The sequence below is a fragment of the Struthio camelus genome, chromosome W (genome assembly GCF_040807025.1).
Source record: "Struthio camelus isolate bStrCam1 chromosome W, bStrCam1.hap1, whole genome shotgun sequence".
Taxonomy (NCBI): domain Eukaryota; kingdom Metazoa; phylum Chordata; class Aves; order Struthioniformes; family Struthionidae; genus Struthio; species Struthio camelus.
The window spans coordinates 53,330,173-53,345,775 of record NC_090981.1 but is presented as its reverse complement, the minus strand read 5'-3'; the positions used below and the strand labels follow the sequence as shown (position 1 = coordinate 53,345,775).

The following is a 15,603-nucleotide window of genomic DNA, read 5'->3' as shown; positions in this document are numbered from 1 at the left end:
TTCTATACTCACCTAGATACTAGCAGTACAACAGAAATCGGGATGTAATTATGTTATCACCTCTTAATTAGAAAGCACCCAGTTTATATTCAATACTTAACACAAAATGAAACATAAGCATCCACACTGAAGAGCTGTAAAATTGCTTTCTGAGCTCTAGAAAAGGCATTTTTGGAAAATAAGTTTTTAGATTACATTACGTAATTATTTTGAAATTAATCAGCATAATGGTCCAGGGGAAAAACAGGTCTCTAGGAGCCAGGGGAAAAACAAACAGAAATCCCACAATGCATGAACAAATTCTTTTGCCATTAGTTAGTCCTTAATGAATAAAGAATCTACTTAACCTGTACTACTTACATATGCCAAATAAGGAAACAGACCATATCCCTACTCTTTCCACTCTCAAATAGAACAGCTGCTCACAATATTAACTATCAGAATGATATAATTTAACATTTTTGCAAATAAAAGTTACACTGCCTTAAGTAAATTATTCCAGTACTTCACTGCTTATTTTCAAAATATGTTAGATTGAAAACCTTTGCATTGATTAGAAGGTAAAAATAAATAACTGTCCTTTTTATTTCATTATCATTCATAAATTATCAGGAAGAGCAAAAACCTAAAAAAAAAAAAAAAAAAAAGCTTTAATCTCAACAAAAGACTTGTATTTTCTTACTCATATCAGAGAAATGACAAATGCAGAGAGCCTGAAAGAGATCTCTCATCTCCTACACATTCAAAGGAATATAACTCAAAGGTCAGGAGATAAATTTAAGTTTTACTTGCAAAAGTGATTTAAAAATAAATGTAACTACTGAAGGAAAAGGTGGAACATTTCAAAGAAATCAGAGAGATTTATTTGCATCTTCCAGGATATGCAAGTCCAACTAAACCCCTCTGAAGTTCAGGGAATACGCCTAAGAATCAGGCCAGAGCGTGCTGAACACATGATATATAGTAAGGTAATCTGAGTGAAGCAATGTAATAGCGGCTATTTAGTAACAAATTAAGTTGCTCGTTCCCTTTGGGAAGAGAAAGAAAGCCCCCAGGTATTTCACTAAAGAAGATAAAAAGATACATCATCACAAAATGGCACCCTAGGTACATGCATGTATTACTTGTCCTCCTTATTCCACATGTTCATTACAAATAGTGATAGTTTTTAAATATTCAAAAAAAAAAAAAAGCATGTTACCGGTTTCTTTTGCTCAACAAGAGAGCAGTGTGTTTTAACTCACCTTCAAAACCATAGCAGGTATCCAAAAACCCCAAATATTCAAAAAGGAATACAGGAAGAAGGCAGTCAAGAGAATTTTTCAAAGAAAAAAAATCAGAAAAAAAAATGAAGTGACAGTAGTATTATGTTGTGAGGTATAAACAGTCTCAATAGCTTACTCAGAAATCACAGGAATTTGGGTAACAATGGATTTTAAGTAACAAATATTAAGAAAAATAAAACTTCTCTTGTGCCTGCACCTTATCCGTCCTGAGCTCTGCCTGGAAAGACAGTGCCACATGCATGGGAATAAATAACAGGAATGAAGGGCCTCACAGAACCAAATACAAGTTATTTGAAGCTGAAACTGACACAAATGTATGAAATCAGACTTTCACCGAAGAAAGAAACTTTGTTTATCAGAGCCCAATGAGAAAATTCTGATTTATTTGCCTCTAAAACCTGTGAAGAATTGTCTTTAGCGAATCTGATATTGAAACAAGCATGATCTCTAATCTCCCAATCACACCAAGTTTTCTATTTTATCTGTGGTATTTGTTAATTGGGAGAATAATAGATGAAGCAAATCAAACTAATACTGATTGTTTTTCAGCTGCCAAATACAACCCCTGTATAACTTTTCCCTTCCCCGGTCCCCCTCAAAAATAGAAATACCTGAATCACAGGTGTATTTGTTGTCTCTGATTTATCCAAATTACCGAAAAACAAGAGCGCTCACAAAGCTTTACATTCATTTAGTGATTTTTGTTCTTCTTGTGTCTGAAAGTCTAGATGTTGCTTTGAAGTGAGTGGTTGGGTGGTCAACGGCATGTAACTCATGTGGTTTTCCCCTTTCTCATAAATTTCCAGGCAGACAACTAAATCAGATACATTTGGTTAGTGTATGTTCAACCCTGATGGAATCTGATTTAACTAACTCATCACAAATAGAAGATCATTTCTACTTGCACCATAGCTAGACTTACTCCCTTAGATCTGGGGTGTCTTATTACAGTTTAGTTTTATTCTGAATCAGTGAAGCACTCTACATCTTCTATCATATCTTTTTCAAATATAAGACAAAAATACTTAAAGAATAGCTTTACTTTTCACTTTTCTCAGTGCATGAATGCCAGAAGAAACCCAACACATACATAGACAGCTCAAGATAATCAAGGGATAGGCCACTTGGGGACGGGGACGGGGGGATCTTTATTGGTTACTGGTGGCAAAAACAAGCAACAAAAGTGTAACCCCTCCTAAATACCTTACAGGAAGTGACCAAATACTACAGCACCAGGAACGTGTGCTCTTGTCCAAGCTAGGAAGTCCTGTTTCTTAGCTAGCCTCATCCCATAATGTTACAAAAGGAAGCACAGTGCCATCTTTTCTCAAGCTACAAGACTCCTCATAAGACAACTCTGACAAAGAACAACAGAACAAAGCTATGGCAACAGAAGGCACAAAAAACTTTAATTCACTTAAAAGAAGCAAGGCAAACCAGTATACACACCAGTGTATCTTCCAGCAGTCTGGAATTCAAACAGGTTAAAAAAAAAAAGTATAAAAATGCGTATGTCTATTTTGAAAGTACTGGGGAAATAAATTAGTACCTGAAACTAATTTAAAAAAAGAGATTTAGTTTACCTAAAAAACTAATTGCTAGATGTGCTTGTGCCTTCATTTGCAGCTCCTGATGCTTAGAGTGTCTGAGAAATTCAGCACTTCAAGACTCTTAAGGATAGATATCCAAGTTTGAAATTGCCAGTTGTTATGTTTAGAACCCATGTTAACCAAATATCCCTTTCAAAATTCAAAATCCATATTCACAAATAAGTCAGAGAAATCATGCAGGACCTACGGCTTTATCAGGAGAGCCAGAAGGGCTCTAGCCCTCCTTGGCTTATTAGCTTACATGATATGTCAGGTATATACAGTCCCCATTTTTATCAGGAATACATCTATCCCAAATCTGTTCTTTGCTTTTCTCTGCTTCTCTCAACAAGGAAAAAGAAAGATATAATACCTTTGACTTATTGCAAAGGTTGGCAAAATGGGGAAATGTCCCTACTTTTCTGCAATCAAAAAAATACCTACATAAATCTTAAAACAATCTCTTGTTTCAATAGGTATCACTTTCTCTGGCTTCTCATACATGAAAAGAAAAACTAGCATGGTATGAAGTTAAGACAGCCTTGATATCTTAATCCTTTACTCCTCTTTAAACACTTAGTTTCTTCAATGAGTAATTCTGTTTTAGAGCATTTGCATGGAAGGATGATGCAACAGAACATTAAAGTCTGAGCTGCTGATTGGAATGACTATTTCAAAATTGTCATAGTAGTAATAGGTGTAAGGCCGCAACTTTTCAAATCTCAATATTTTGACCACCTGAAAAAATGCATTTGTTTTACATCAGTAAGTCGTCACTCAGTACTGTGAACTAACTTTTTGTAAGACTGAGTTTTAATGGTATATCCTTCTCATTTTGTATTCATAAACTCTATTAGAAACTACAAAAGTTATTTATAATATTTATAATAGCTAAAGGCAAAGCATGTAAAGAAAGTAGAAATATATAATATGTGTGGATATATAGGCATATAAATCCGTTGAATTATGCCTGAAACTATCTTCTGCATTGTTTTTACAACAATATAATCATGTGAAATGTGATTTAAAATGCAAATACCGAAAAATCACAGATTAATGCATCTTAAAAAAAAAACCAAGGCATAAGAACCATCATGAATTCCTTTTGCATACTAGTATGTACAATGTAAAGTTCAACCTAGACTATTTCAAAATCCTATCCATTTTCAAATTCTCACGACATAGGACATGTGTATTGTTAATGAAAAACACCTCAAATGCCCAACATACTGTGCTTTCTACCAACTTATTGTGAAAAAAAGTGAATTTAGCTTTATGAGCAAGCACAGACTATCCATCAGTTTTCACAGCACATCGTCTGTCTGGTAATCTGTAATATGTACTGATCAACCATGAACTTCCTTTAGCATATTATTTTTGACTGTCATGTTTGTTCTTAACACATATCAAGGACTCAAGGACTTTTTTCATTGCAAATTATATTCACCATATCAGCAATGAACTTCTGAAGCCAAATACTGAAATAGCTCATGAAACTCATTCAAGAAACTATCAATTTAAAAAGAAAAAAGATGAGACAGAAAAACAAATACAACTCTTCTAGCACAATGCTGTGTGCAGCTAAAACTGTCTGAGCAGCAGCCAGCAACATTTTGATCTGCTACTAATTTTACCACTTAACGTAACATTCACTACCTCAGCGATGAAGTGCCAAATCTGAACACAAATAATTGGAGGTTATATATAAAGAAAATCAACAATGAAAACCTATAGTTGATTTTCACTATTAAAGAAGTTTCTTCTCCCAAAAAATCAGCAGCATATTAATGAAATGTAAAAAGAACTACTTTATAAAGTCCCTTCTAACCCAGTCTATTTCAGTGCTTTTCAAATCCTCCAGAGACAGTCTGTATAATGCCTGTAAAAATGTTTTGTTGTTGTTGTTCTGTCTTGCCTTTTCATTAACACATGCATACACAAACAAGAAATCAAATACAATTAATGGAAATAAAAACAAAAAAGGAGTGTTCAAGTCTAGGTGTGGACTTTTTTTTTGGGGGGGGGGAGCATACTATGGCAATCGTGTACTAACGGTCCTAGGAGCTTCACACCCCCTCCCCTTCCACAACCCCCCCAAAAAATGTGCAAGCTGTCCCTGGATTTCAACTCCAATCCTTCTCAGACTTCTTCCTGAACTTTCTATGACTGGCACCATAATAGCCATCAAACTGCTTTTTAATATAACTGAAGACTGAGGCAGTAAAGGCATTAAACACGTCAGCCTTCTTTCCACTCTGCATTGGTAATTTTCCCTCCCTTAACTCAGCAGTGAAATATCAGTGTCTCAGTGTCCTTGGTCTTCCAGCTCACTATGTATGTACTTTCAGAACAATTTCTTGCTACCTTCATGAATTTTTTATGTCACAGTGGCCTGGAGTTTTCTGAGTTTGCCTCTGTGTGCTTAGGCTTTTTCTTTTTTTTTTTTAATGCTCATCCTCAGAAGTCTGCTTCTGGTGTCACTTTCCATAATTTTTTGTTTCTATGTTTGAGATGGTAGTGATGATTGTGATGAAGTTAAATTCATCTCCTGCTGCTCTTCCAGTGCTTCCTCCTTGACGGGAAAGTCCACTCTCAAGCCTTTCACAAGGCGTTCCTTGAAATGAAGTGAACTTCATTTCTTCTTACCTCCCAGAAGCCTTCACTTACCTCCCAGAAGCCTTCATCTACCTAATCTATCAGCTCATGAGGTCAGTTTTCCTAAGAGTCGTTCCTGATATTTTGCTGTTCTCCCTTCTATGCTTTCTAAGCATCATGAACTTGTATTTCGTAGCTACTCTCCCTCAAGCGTTCATTCCAGTCCCTTTCACCTAAGGTTCCTTTGGAAGAAGGGATTATAACGTCTGTACCCTACAACTAGGTTCACTTTATTGATTTTAATATTATCTAAATCCAGATCGACAAACACCTCTGATGCAGGATTTAGCCAAAGCTTAGGCATGTAAACCCAATCGTGCTGTCAAAGTCCCTGACTAACCCCTAGGTGCTTAATATGCAGTTTTCCATACTTATACTAATAAATTACTGTGGCAACTAGAATTCTATTGTCACTTGCCAAAAACTTCTGACAACGCAGCTGGACTAAGCAGCTCAGTGCCCATCCTGTACCAAATGGGATTCTCAAACAAAACATTCCTCCACTGAAATCCCCTGGGATACCCTCTCAGCAGCCATCCCTGAGCACCTGGACAGCAATATCGAGAAAGGCTCTAGCTGCATGACAGCTCAGTGGTTCAAGCACTTGGCACTGAAGAGAAAAGATATGGGTTTCCTGTCCTCCTGGGCCTCAGATCCTGATCTGGGGTCCCACAGAAAACTGTCCTAATGCAAAGTCAGCGCCCATCCCAATTTCAGATTTCCTTCCTGTGCCAGGGTACAGTTTCAAGTTCCATGACTGGGGCATTCAGGTAAGGAAAAAGAGACTTAGATTCCTATTCCACCTTCAAACACAGCTTATAGGCTTTTTATAGTAAACAGTCACTGTGCAAAAACACTGAAGAATTACTCAGAACAGAACTATGCATCTGAGGACAGTTATGTTGGTGTTAAAGTGTTTGGAGAATTAGGCACAAAAAAAAGGTCATTTTTCAATAAAACACAATGCCATGATTTAGCGCAGATAATAGGATACAAATGACTATTTCAGTCTGCTTGTCCCTCAGTGCAGCACAGTTCGTTGTACCTGAGATAATGGCGCTCACTGACGTGACTGTGTTGCTACTAGGCAACCAGAGATAAAATGCAGGGTTTAATGATTTTTATTTAATGTGTTTTTATGAGAAAGTACACTCTTCTTTTTCCTCCCCGATATTATTTGAGGTAGAAATGCTGTTTATATGGGGAGATATATTTAGCCATCCTCTCGCAATCTGAACAAAAAAATGATTCAAACTGGATATCCAAACAGCCTGTCTATAAATATTTTTAAACATATTGACTATCACCACTATCAAACATTTATATCGTGGCAGTGGCTGATAGCTCAAATCAGCCCACCAGGGACAAGTATTCTGTAGGTCTCACAGCAAACAACAGTGACAGGGAACAGACAGCAGCTTAGGGATGTTTATGGCCATTCTGGATGTACTCTCTACATTATGAACTCTCCAGGGCAGCAAATGAGAACCTGAGACTAAATCACCCTTCACCTCTCCTGTGTTGTCATGACACCCACACCTGGCACAATCACATCACGTTTCTTCCTGTGGCTTTAGGTTGCCTTGAGACTCTCCAAAAAAGAAGCGTCACAGCCAAAGCTGTTTCTCCTAGTGGGACACTGCTCATAGGAGCTTCTGCAGCAAGACACACTTCTCTGGAAGCAAACTTCAGATTGAAGTGTCTGACCCTCAGTCTTGTTTATTTTAACTAGCAAAATGGTCTAAAACCAATTGCCCTCAACCATGTGCCACAGACATAACTGTAAACACAACAGCTTTACTTCCCCCTCCTTCAGAAGTCTCTCTATGCACAGACAGTATCACTCCTCACAACACGGTAAAATTTTTAGGCACACAATAGCTATCAGGGTTTGGGTTTTGTTTCTGCTTTTTTTTTTTTTTTTGTCTCTTTGCTCTTATCCTCCACATTCCCAAATGCTGCCAGTTTCTCTCACCTCTGAATTCTTATAAAAATTAAGTGTCTGTTCATACTTCAGCTAAGACGGTATAAATTGCCACACCGACCTAAACTAGGGAAGAGCAGCTTTAATACATTAAAGAAAAAAATGCGTCCATGCACAGTTCTGTCTGCATATTTCACAGTTCCATGAGGAATCTTAAAAGGGCAGGTTAACAAAAGCAATCAATTCCCAGGGCACTTCCCACTTTCAATAAATTAACAGATATCCTGAGACTGGATTTCCAGTAATTAATATTATCCTCGGCAGGGACCTCACTATGCTCAGTGCCATTCCATATTTTTAATCAATGATCAGAAACTAAAAGAAATATGGAGAAAGATTGGTGGAATAATAAATCCTAAAAAGGAAGCAGCAGCATCAGACATAATGGGTAAACTGGGATGAAACTCCCTTCAGTCCTCCTCAGTTCCCTAGTGACTAGCTCCAGACATCTGCAGGCTGACTACGCTCGGCGCTCAGGATGTTCTAGATGCCGTAGCAACATATCTCTTTCCAGTGCCTAAGATCTGAGCTCTTAAATCCTAACACAACGTTCTGGATTCCACTCTGTAAGCAAGACATTTCAAAGTTCAGCTAACAAGGCACTGCATTTGGTCTGAAATTCTTATTTTTCCTAACTCTTCACTTATGCTTCTCTGCCCATTAATTTGTCCATAAAAATTAGAGTGGAAAAATAATATTAGTGTGCCATCCTGCAAAAAGCATATCAGGTACTAAATAGTATTGAAAATGCAACAAACTCGAGGTGGACACCGCTCATGGCAGAGCTACTAAACACTCTTAAGTGGGATTATAGCAAGAAGGATGTCACATAATTACTGTTCTCTGACAAGAAAATTCTACCCCATCATATGTGGAAAGAATAGTAGAAAGAGAGAATGAGATGGAACGTAGGAGGAAGGCTTTGATCCACTTAAATTCTCTAATACACCAGAGTATGGACAAAGTATGAAGGGCAAGTGAATAGAAGGAAGAGAAACGATGAAGGATTCTTTATTTCATTTTTAAATAGAAAAATATTTTAAGCCTTTCTTGAAAACCAATTGTGAAAATTCATATATTGCTGCTGAAATGTCACTGTAATTCAAGTGACAAATTCTAAGGGAAATCATACAGTATTATTTGTTGAAGCTCTGTGCAACACAAAGAAATAACTCAAGTTCCAAAATGTATTATGCAGACATGTTTTTATAACAAACATCTTTTCCAAATAAGTTTTTACACACAAAAAAAAAGAAGAAGAAACACAAGCCTCTTCCATTTAGAACTTACTAAACATGTTCCAGAATAGTTTCTCTTGATCTTACTGTAAAATCCTATTTAGCTTTTATTAGGCTTATAAAAAACTTACCACGGAGCAAGAAAAAGCCAGTAGAGCAGTCTATCTTTTGGATGTTACTTTGCTTTAGCAACTCTTCAGTCACCAATATATTTCCAGTCTAGGCTGTGCCATGTTTTTAAACATATTTTTAGACAGCAAGGAAAAAGGACCAAAAAAAAAAAAAAAAAAGGGACAAGACTGGAAGAAACTTCTAGATCTAGTCCACCTCCTTACCAGAAGCATGATCAAATGTCGCTATGTCATGACTGATATTTATCTAACTTATTCTGAAAGATCTCCACTGTGAAAGCTCCATGACCTGCCCAGTCTATGCCGGTATGTATTTATCTTTATTATCAGGACATTTTTCATAATGTCATATGTAATTCTTCTCAGACACAGCCTAAGCCTACTGTTTCTTCTTTTATCCACATATTCTTTATTTTAACATCTTTTTCCGTATTTGAAGCCTGTTCCCATGTCTCTCTCCCAAAGGCTAATCACAGTGAACACAAAGGCCTTGCTGGGATCAGAGAAATAATAACCGGAGGAACTCTGGTAAACAAATCCTTAAAACCGAACTCATTGATTTGGCTACTTCTACCACTCATATCAACAAAGAATTATTAGACCATTGTCCATAGTATGAAATCCACCAAAATTAGTCAAAGAAGGGAACTCCCTCCCCACAATGCCACACAAACCAAAGGGGTTTGTTCCTACAGGGAACTTGGTACACTTCAGTTCCCTACCTCCACCACAGTTGTCTTGGCAGCTTTGCACATAGGTTGGTTGAAGTTTCTTGCAGTTTTCCTGTAAAAGAAAAGAAAATGAATAACTACTGAAAGCTGTAGATGTACATGGAAACACCTCTTAGAACTAACTACTGCAAGTATCTCTCTAAAATAAACAACATACATCTTTTTGCCAAATAGCCAGGAGACTAATAAAAAAAAGGGGAAGGAAAAATATTGCAGAAGCGTGTAGAATGCATATGAAATTAAATTGTATTTTACTACATTAGAAAGCATTAATTACAGCTCCTCTGAACTTTTAATCAGCACATTTTTTATTGAAACTAGGTGTGCTACTGATACCTTCATTTATCAGACGAAAGAGCAGCAGAAAGCTGTGTAAAATGTCCCTTCCTATTACTCCATTGCACACAGAATGAAATTTATCTCCACGAAGGGGCCAGCATAGGGCCTAACAACCTCTCAAGTCCCACATATGCCTTCATAATTCAGCCTAGGCAGCAATACGGACTTGGACTAGCATTCTGTGCAACAGTAAATTTAATCCAATTCTCTTGATTAAAAAAGCTGTGCCAGTTTTGCTGCTCACTACAAGCCTCTGACATTTTTGTCTTAATTGCCATACAGTGTTTCTGTAAAAAGGAAAAATTATCTCTAGGAAGTAAAAGGAACACATGACACTATAACTATGCCAGGATCTGCACCCAGATCCCACTGGGCACAAGGAACAAAAGACCCACGTCAGCACCTCTATTTTCCAGAAAGCAAACAGCTGCGGGGCATAATATTTGAGTCAAGGATACATATTTTGGTGGAGTTTCACTGACAGCTTCTCAGCATTTTTCTCTTTTAAAAAGTACCGTTCTTGAAAATTTTTCACCAAAATGCATGCAGCTGAGGTTCAAGTGTTTGCCATGAGCTAGGTTAGGCAGGGACCTGTACATGTGTGTCCACTATCTTGGATTAGATTCCTCTCCAAGTAAAAGGGAACTGAAAGATCTTGTTTTTGATTTGTATTGCAAAAAAAAAAAAAAAAAAAAAGTCAAAACCTCATTTTTCTGTTTCCACGGAAGTTTTTTTTTTTCCCCTGACGCTCCTTATTTTCCAACGTATTTTCTTCATTTCTTCACCCTTTTGTCTAGGGACTGTTTCTAGCGCTACAGCCATGCCCCCTCGTGGTCTTGGAGGCGTCGGGGGTTGGCCGAATGCTGAGGCGCAGCACCTACCGTGCAGTTTTAAGATCATTTCTAATGTAGAAGAAGGATAGAATGAAAACTGTACCCCAAGGCACACATCTGGGGCAGCACTGGCTTATTAGAAATGTACAGCAACTGCAAAGCCCCTAACAGCGGCTAAGGGGCCCCATCTGTGGCTGTGTAAACACAAAAGAACGTAAGAAGAAAGCATAAAAAATGATTAAAGTTTATAGTCTTCTCTCAGTGCACGAATACAACACTAGTTGGCAGCGATTTAGGAAACTATAGCCTTAAACTAGGCAGAGGAGAAAATGAGAAGAAAAATAAAGTTACAAAATAGAAGGACACAGACGGGGGAGGGCTGAAGTGGCAACAAAGAGTTCAGCATTTCTTCCCAAATGACTACTTTTCTGAGCCAAAGTCTTTCTCAAGATCTTACTGGTTGATCTGCCTGTATAAGAAAGTGACACAAAATTATTTTCACACAGGAGAAAAAGTTACAAGAAGAAAAAATTCCAAAGGCAAATTGAGAAGAGTTGATGGTCTTGATTCCCACTCTATTGATAAAAGTTTCTTCACTTTGAAATGTTTTTGGGTAGTAGAATTGCTTCTGAAGAAGTAGTCGTCTATAAGATCAAATTTACCTCAAAGGTCTTAGTTCTGAAGAATACACCAATCAGAAGGAAAAAAAAAAAAGAAAGAAAAAATAGAATATTAAACTTACTTTCCAACACAGAATAATGTTCAGGTTCTGAGGGTTTGAAATCCAGAAACTAGCTAGCTAAGTCTACCTTTTCCTTTTAAGGTACCTTACTGGATATTTAGACTCAGCAATGCATACAAAGCTCATTGTTCCAGCAGACCCATGGGCCTCACAATAGCTTTTCTGCTAAAGGCAGAAGATAGCAAATTAGTTCACAGTAAGATAAAATAACCAAGCGTCTACCTAAAGGTACCAGGGTGAAAGGATACTTCAGATATGGGCTGATTTAATGTATTGCAGAGCCACTTGAAGGATGAAGAGACAACCTGACATGACTGCCTGCGATAGTCAGGATACTGCTTCAACTTCTCTGTTCCCATGTCAAAAGTATACTTTTAATGATATAAACCACAAACTCTCACCTTACAAGTGAAGGTATCAGGCCAGAACAACTCCAAAGCTGAACGGTACTAATGAAAAGGGAATGCAGCCAAAATAAGTAGAATATCCACATATGCAGTGGAGCTCCCTGCTGTTGTCCTACCAAGGAAAGATCTTCTAAGGGAGCTATAAGACCTGGAGACAAGCTGTTCGGCTAAGCAGAACTACTACCCACCACAGATTACCAAAGTTATGCACCCATATATGCATCCTTACAGCTAGCATAGGAACAAGGTGGAATTATTTCATCAAATTTGAAGAAGTCTTGGATCGGTAGTCTTGGTAATGGTGCATTATAACTAAGAATGATTATCTACTGAGCCAAAAAAACAGGTCTTGTTAGGCAAGGGTTGTGTTGCAGAAGTCTGCTCAGCCAAAACATATCTGGAGGGAAGGCAGCCACAGCATACTGTATGGAAGAAAACTGAAATGGGACATAAAGCCTCATATAGAAACTCTTGTTTAAAAATTGATTTCTAAAGGACCCGGTGCCGTTCAGGATCCAGGCAAAAATCACGAAGGAATCATTTTGACTTCATGTACAAGATCAGACCAAAAAAAAAAAAAGAAAGTTTCACTCACTGGCTTGTGTGGTCCAAATAATTCTATTTAGATATAGTTTAAGTACACCTTTTAGACATAAAAGAAGCTCTTAGCTTGAGGGTAACTAACAGCGTGGCAGACTCTTAATCCACTCCTATTGGCACAACAGGTATCAGAATCTTGGGAAAAACACTATAAATAATTTCCCACTGCTGTGAAAGCAGGGGCAGATATGAGGAAGCAAAGGGTCTGTGCTAACCTAGGTGGGTCTCAGCAAATGCAAAGGGAGGTCATATAGCAAAAAGTAAGTATGGAACGGTTCCACTGACATAAGCAGAATGGAACATGATATCAAAAAACATATTCCTTTTCAACTTGTAGGCTGCAAATTTAACAGCAAACTATTCCAATTTCCTTCTCTGTTGTCTCTGGCAGGCTATGAGAACAGCCTATGTTTTACTGTTCTAGATCATCAGGCAATGTGTGTCATTCAAAAAGAGAATGGGTCATCGCTTAGTATAAGCAAGTTCTTTTAAACTAGCAACACTATGCATGGATTAAGACATTAAATGTTGATGTTTCCATCTTTTAGTAGTAGCATTTCAAAGGAACAGCTAAGATTTTAGGCCTCCCGATGGAACTAGTTTTGGTATCAACTGTACCGTGTGAATTCCAGGGAGAGAGGGAGACTTCTGAAAAGAACGGGTGGCAAAGTGAGAAAGAAAGACCAAAGGATGCAAATGTGAGAAAAAGTGAGAACACAACCAATTTGTATCTGTGAGGTATGAAAGAAATTCAGAGATAAGTAACCATCAGGGGACAGACACCAGGTAGAGGCACAGAAAGGAGAGGCTCAAGATCAAAGTTAAGACAAATCAAAGGAGAAAGACCACATTTTCTATATTCCATGTCCCAGAGCCCAAGGAAAGCAGTTTAACAGCCAAACTTAGGTGTGTGTACACAAGAAAGTTCAATTTTCTATCAGAAGCAATCTTATCTTGCCAGTGGGGAAGCCAGTACATCAAGCATTGGGGGGCAGGGGGAGGGGAAAAGTAATTCTCTTCACTTTATTTTTTGCTTGTTTGTTTTACCTATATTATAATTATTATAGATAGAAATATTTATATATATATGTATAAAATCTATATTATTTTATCTATAAAGTTTCTGGACAGTTGGGTTATGACTGCTGTTTTCTCAATACCTTGTTTCTTCTAATACATAGAAAGGCAGACTGCATCACTCAGCACTTTCTTGCCGTAATCTGCAACTGATTGCTATAACACTTCCCTTCTCATCTGATAGCCATAAAACAAATAAATAAAAACCAGGCATTAAACATAAGCAAACCTCTCCTTCAACTCAGGACAAACCAGAGCACCACTATAACAACCTAAATAAATGTTATCACTAGCACAATCTTTTCACTACAAGATATAAGCTTTGCAAGCTTTTAAAGTCAAGTGTAAGCTTTTCCCTACAAAACATGTTTAAATTCACATAACGCCTCTCCTTACACCACTGAGGTTAAACACACTCTTTTCTGGGGACAGGATTAAGCTTTCTCATTACTTACTGGCCAGGACAAAAACTCAGCTCCTCTCTGTTCTGATGTGTATGAACCTACACTTTTCTTGGGTCAGCCTTCAGATGTACAAGAAACAGGACCCAAACTTTCACATGAAAATTGCAATGTGAACAGAAGGTCATTATGTTTCTCAACAGTCAACATAATGGCTTTTATCTCCTATGCCTCATTTTTAACTACCAATGTATTCGTAGTTAATATCAGCTGTATTTGAATTCTCAGACGCCATTAGAAAAAGCAATTATATTCTGTTTTTTATAGCAGTATTATCTGAGAGTAGGGAAAGGCAATATGAATGAAAATGAAGTCAGTAAAACACTTTTTTGCCTCCACACAGGAGAGAGGATTCTCTTTCTCTTTCATTATCTAAACCATTAAAGTATCTTTTCCCATTGGTAAACAAGCCGCACCTGAAAATGATGTTTCCTGCACGATCAGCCTTCCATGCCTTCACAAGAGCAAAATCCCCTGTAATTGACTTCTCCATAATAAAGTGACGACCATCAAACTCTCGCACCTATACAGAAAAGTACACGAGTGAGATGTAGGTTTCTTCAAATAGACCTCTCATATAATACTTATATTATGGGATTAAGTCATCCATGGACAGTTTTATCTGAAAAACTGTAGCCCAAGTATGTAATCAGAGAGAAGCATGGAAAAGCTGTAAAACACAGATTTATCATAATCTTTAGTGTCCTCGTTTACTGAAACACAGTGAGAATCAGATGCCTGTTCCTGCTGCTCCATCTACTGGAATTTAACATGCATTTTGGTGCACATCTACCAGCTAACTAAAAACCAAAGTGCTAAAGCAGAACTGTTGAAAAAGTTCATATTCACTGTGGGAAAAGTATGCCCACCAGCAGAGACCCGAAATCTAAATGAAGAGGATTTAAGACTTGAGTACTCAATTCAGATCATTTGTTCATTTCATCTGACAGGCTGAATTTCATTAGGTCTTCTCTGCATTTATGAGCAGTATTTTTAATGATATTGTGCAAGAAGTCAGAATATAAAACTGACAAACTACCAAACTAAATTCATTTTGTAAAAATAAATATAGGAAGAATCTCTTATCATCAAGGTAAGAGTTTTTCCAATTCATTGTCAAGCTCATTCGTAACAACTGTGTGAGGGAAGCAATCTAAAATTATAGAATTATATTTAATGTAGAAACGGAATGAAGTTAATGAAGTATTCTGCCAAATTTATTCCTAGAGTCTCTAAAACATAATTAAGTTCTCTTCACAATCACAAGTGAAGCTCATCACTGAACCACTTCATAGGATAAAGGCAGAACTGAATGTCACTGGAAATCAGTTTGGTTTCAACATGGGTAAGCTCAGCGTATACATAGTTAATCCATCTGATCACTGATGCCCTCAAAAAGGTACTAGACCTTGTTAAATCCTTAAAACAGGGATTCAGATTATTTTTAAAATTATTCATGAAGAACTGTGTTACAACACATACTGAAATAAAACTCAAAGATAAAAAACGGTCAAAAATGAAGAAGATAAA

At 37.3% G+C, this 15,603-nt stretch overlaps 1 protein-coding gene across 1 annotated transcript in view; it reads right to left on the bottom strand.

The window, feature by feature from the left end:
• The window catches only part of LOC104140575 (succinyl-CoA:3-ketoacid coenzyme A transferase 1, mitochondrial), an 80,340-nt gene that overhangs the window by 45,075 nt on the left and 19,662 nt on the right, over window positions 1-15,603 (bottom strand). The window contains exons 6-7 of the mRNA XM_068924740.1: window positions 14,490-14,596; window positions 9,606-9,666 (exon numbers count right to left, since the gene is read on the bottom strand). Coding sequence (XP_068780841.1) covers window positions 9,606-9,666; window positions 14,490-14,596 — 168 coding nt within the window. The remainder of the gene's footprint in view (window positions 1-9,605; window positions 9,667-14,489; window positions 14,597-15,603) is intronic.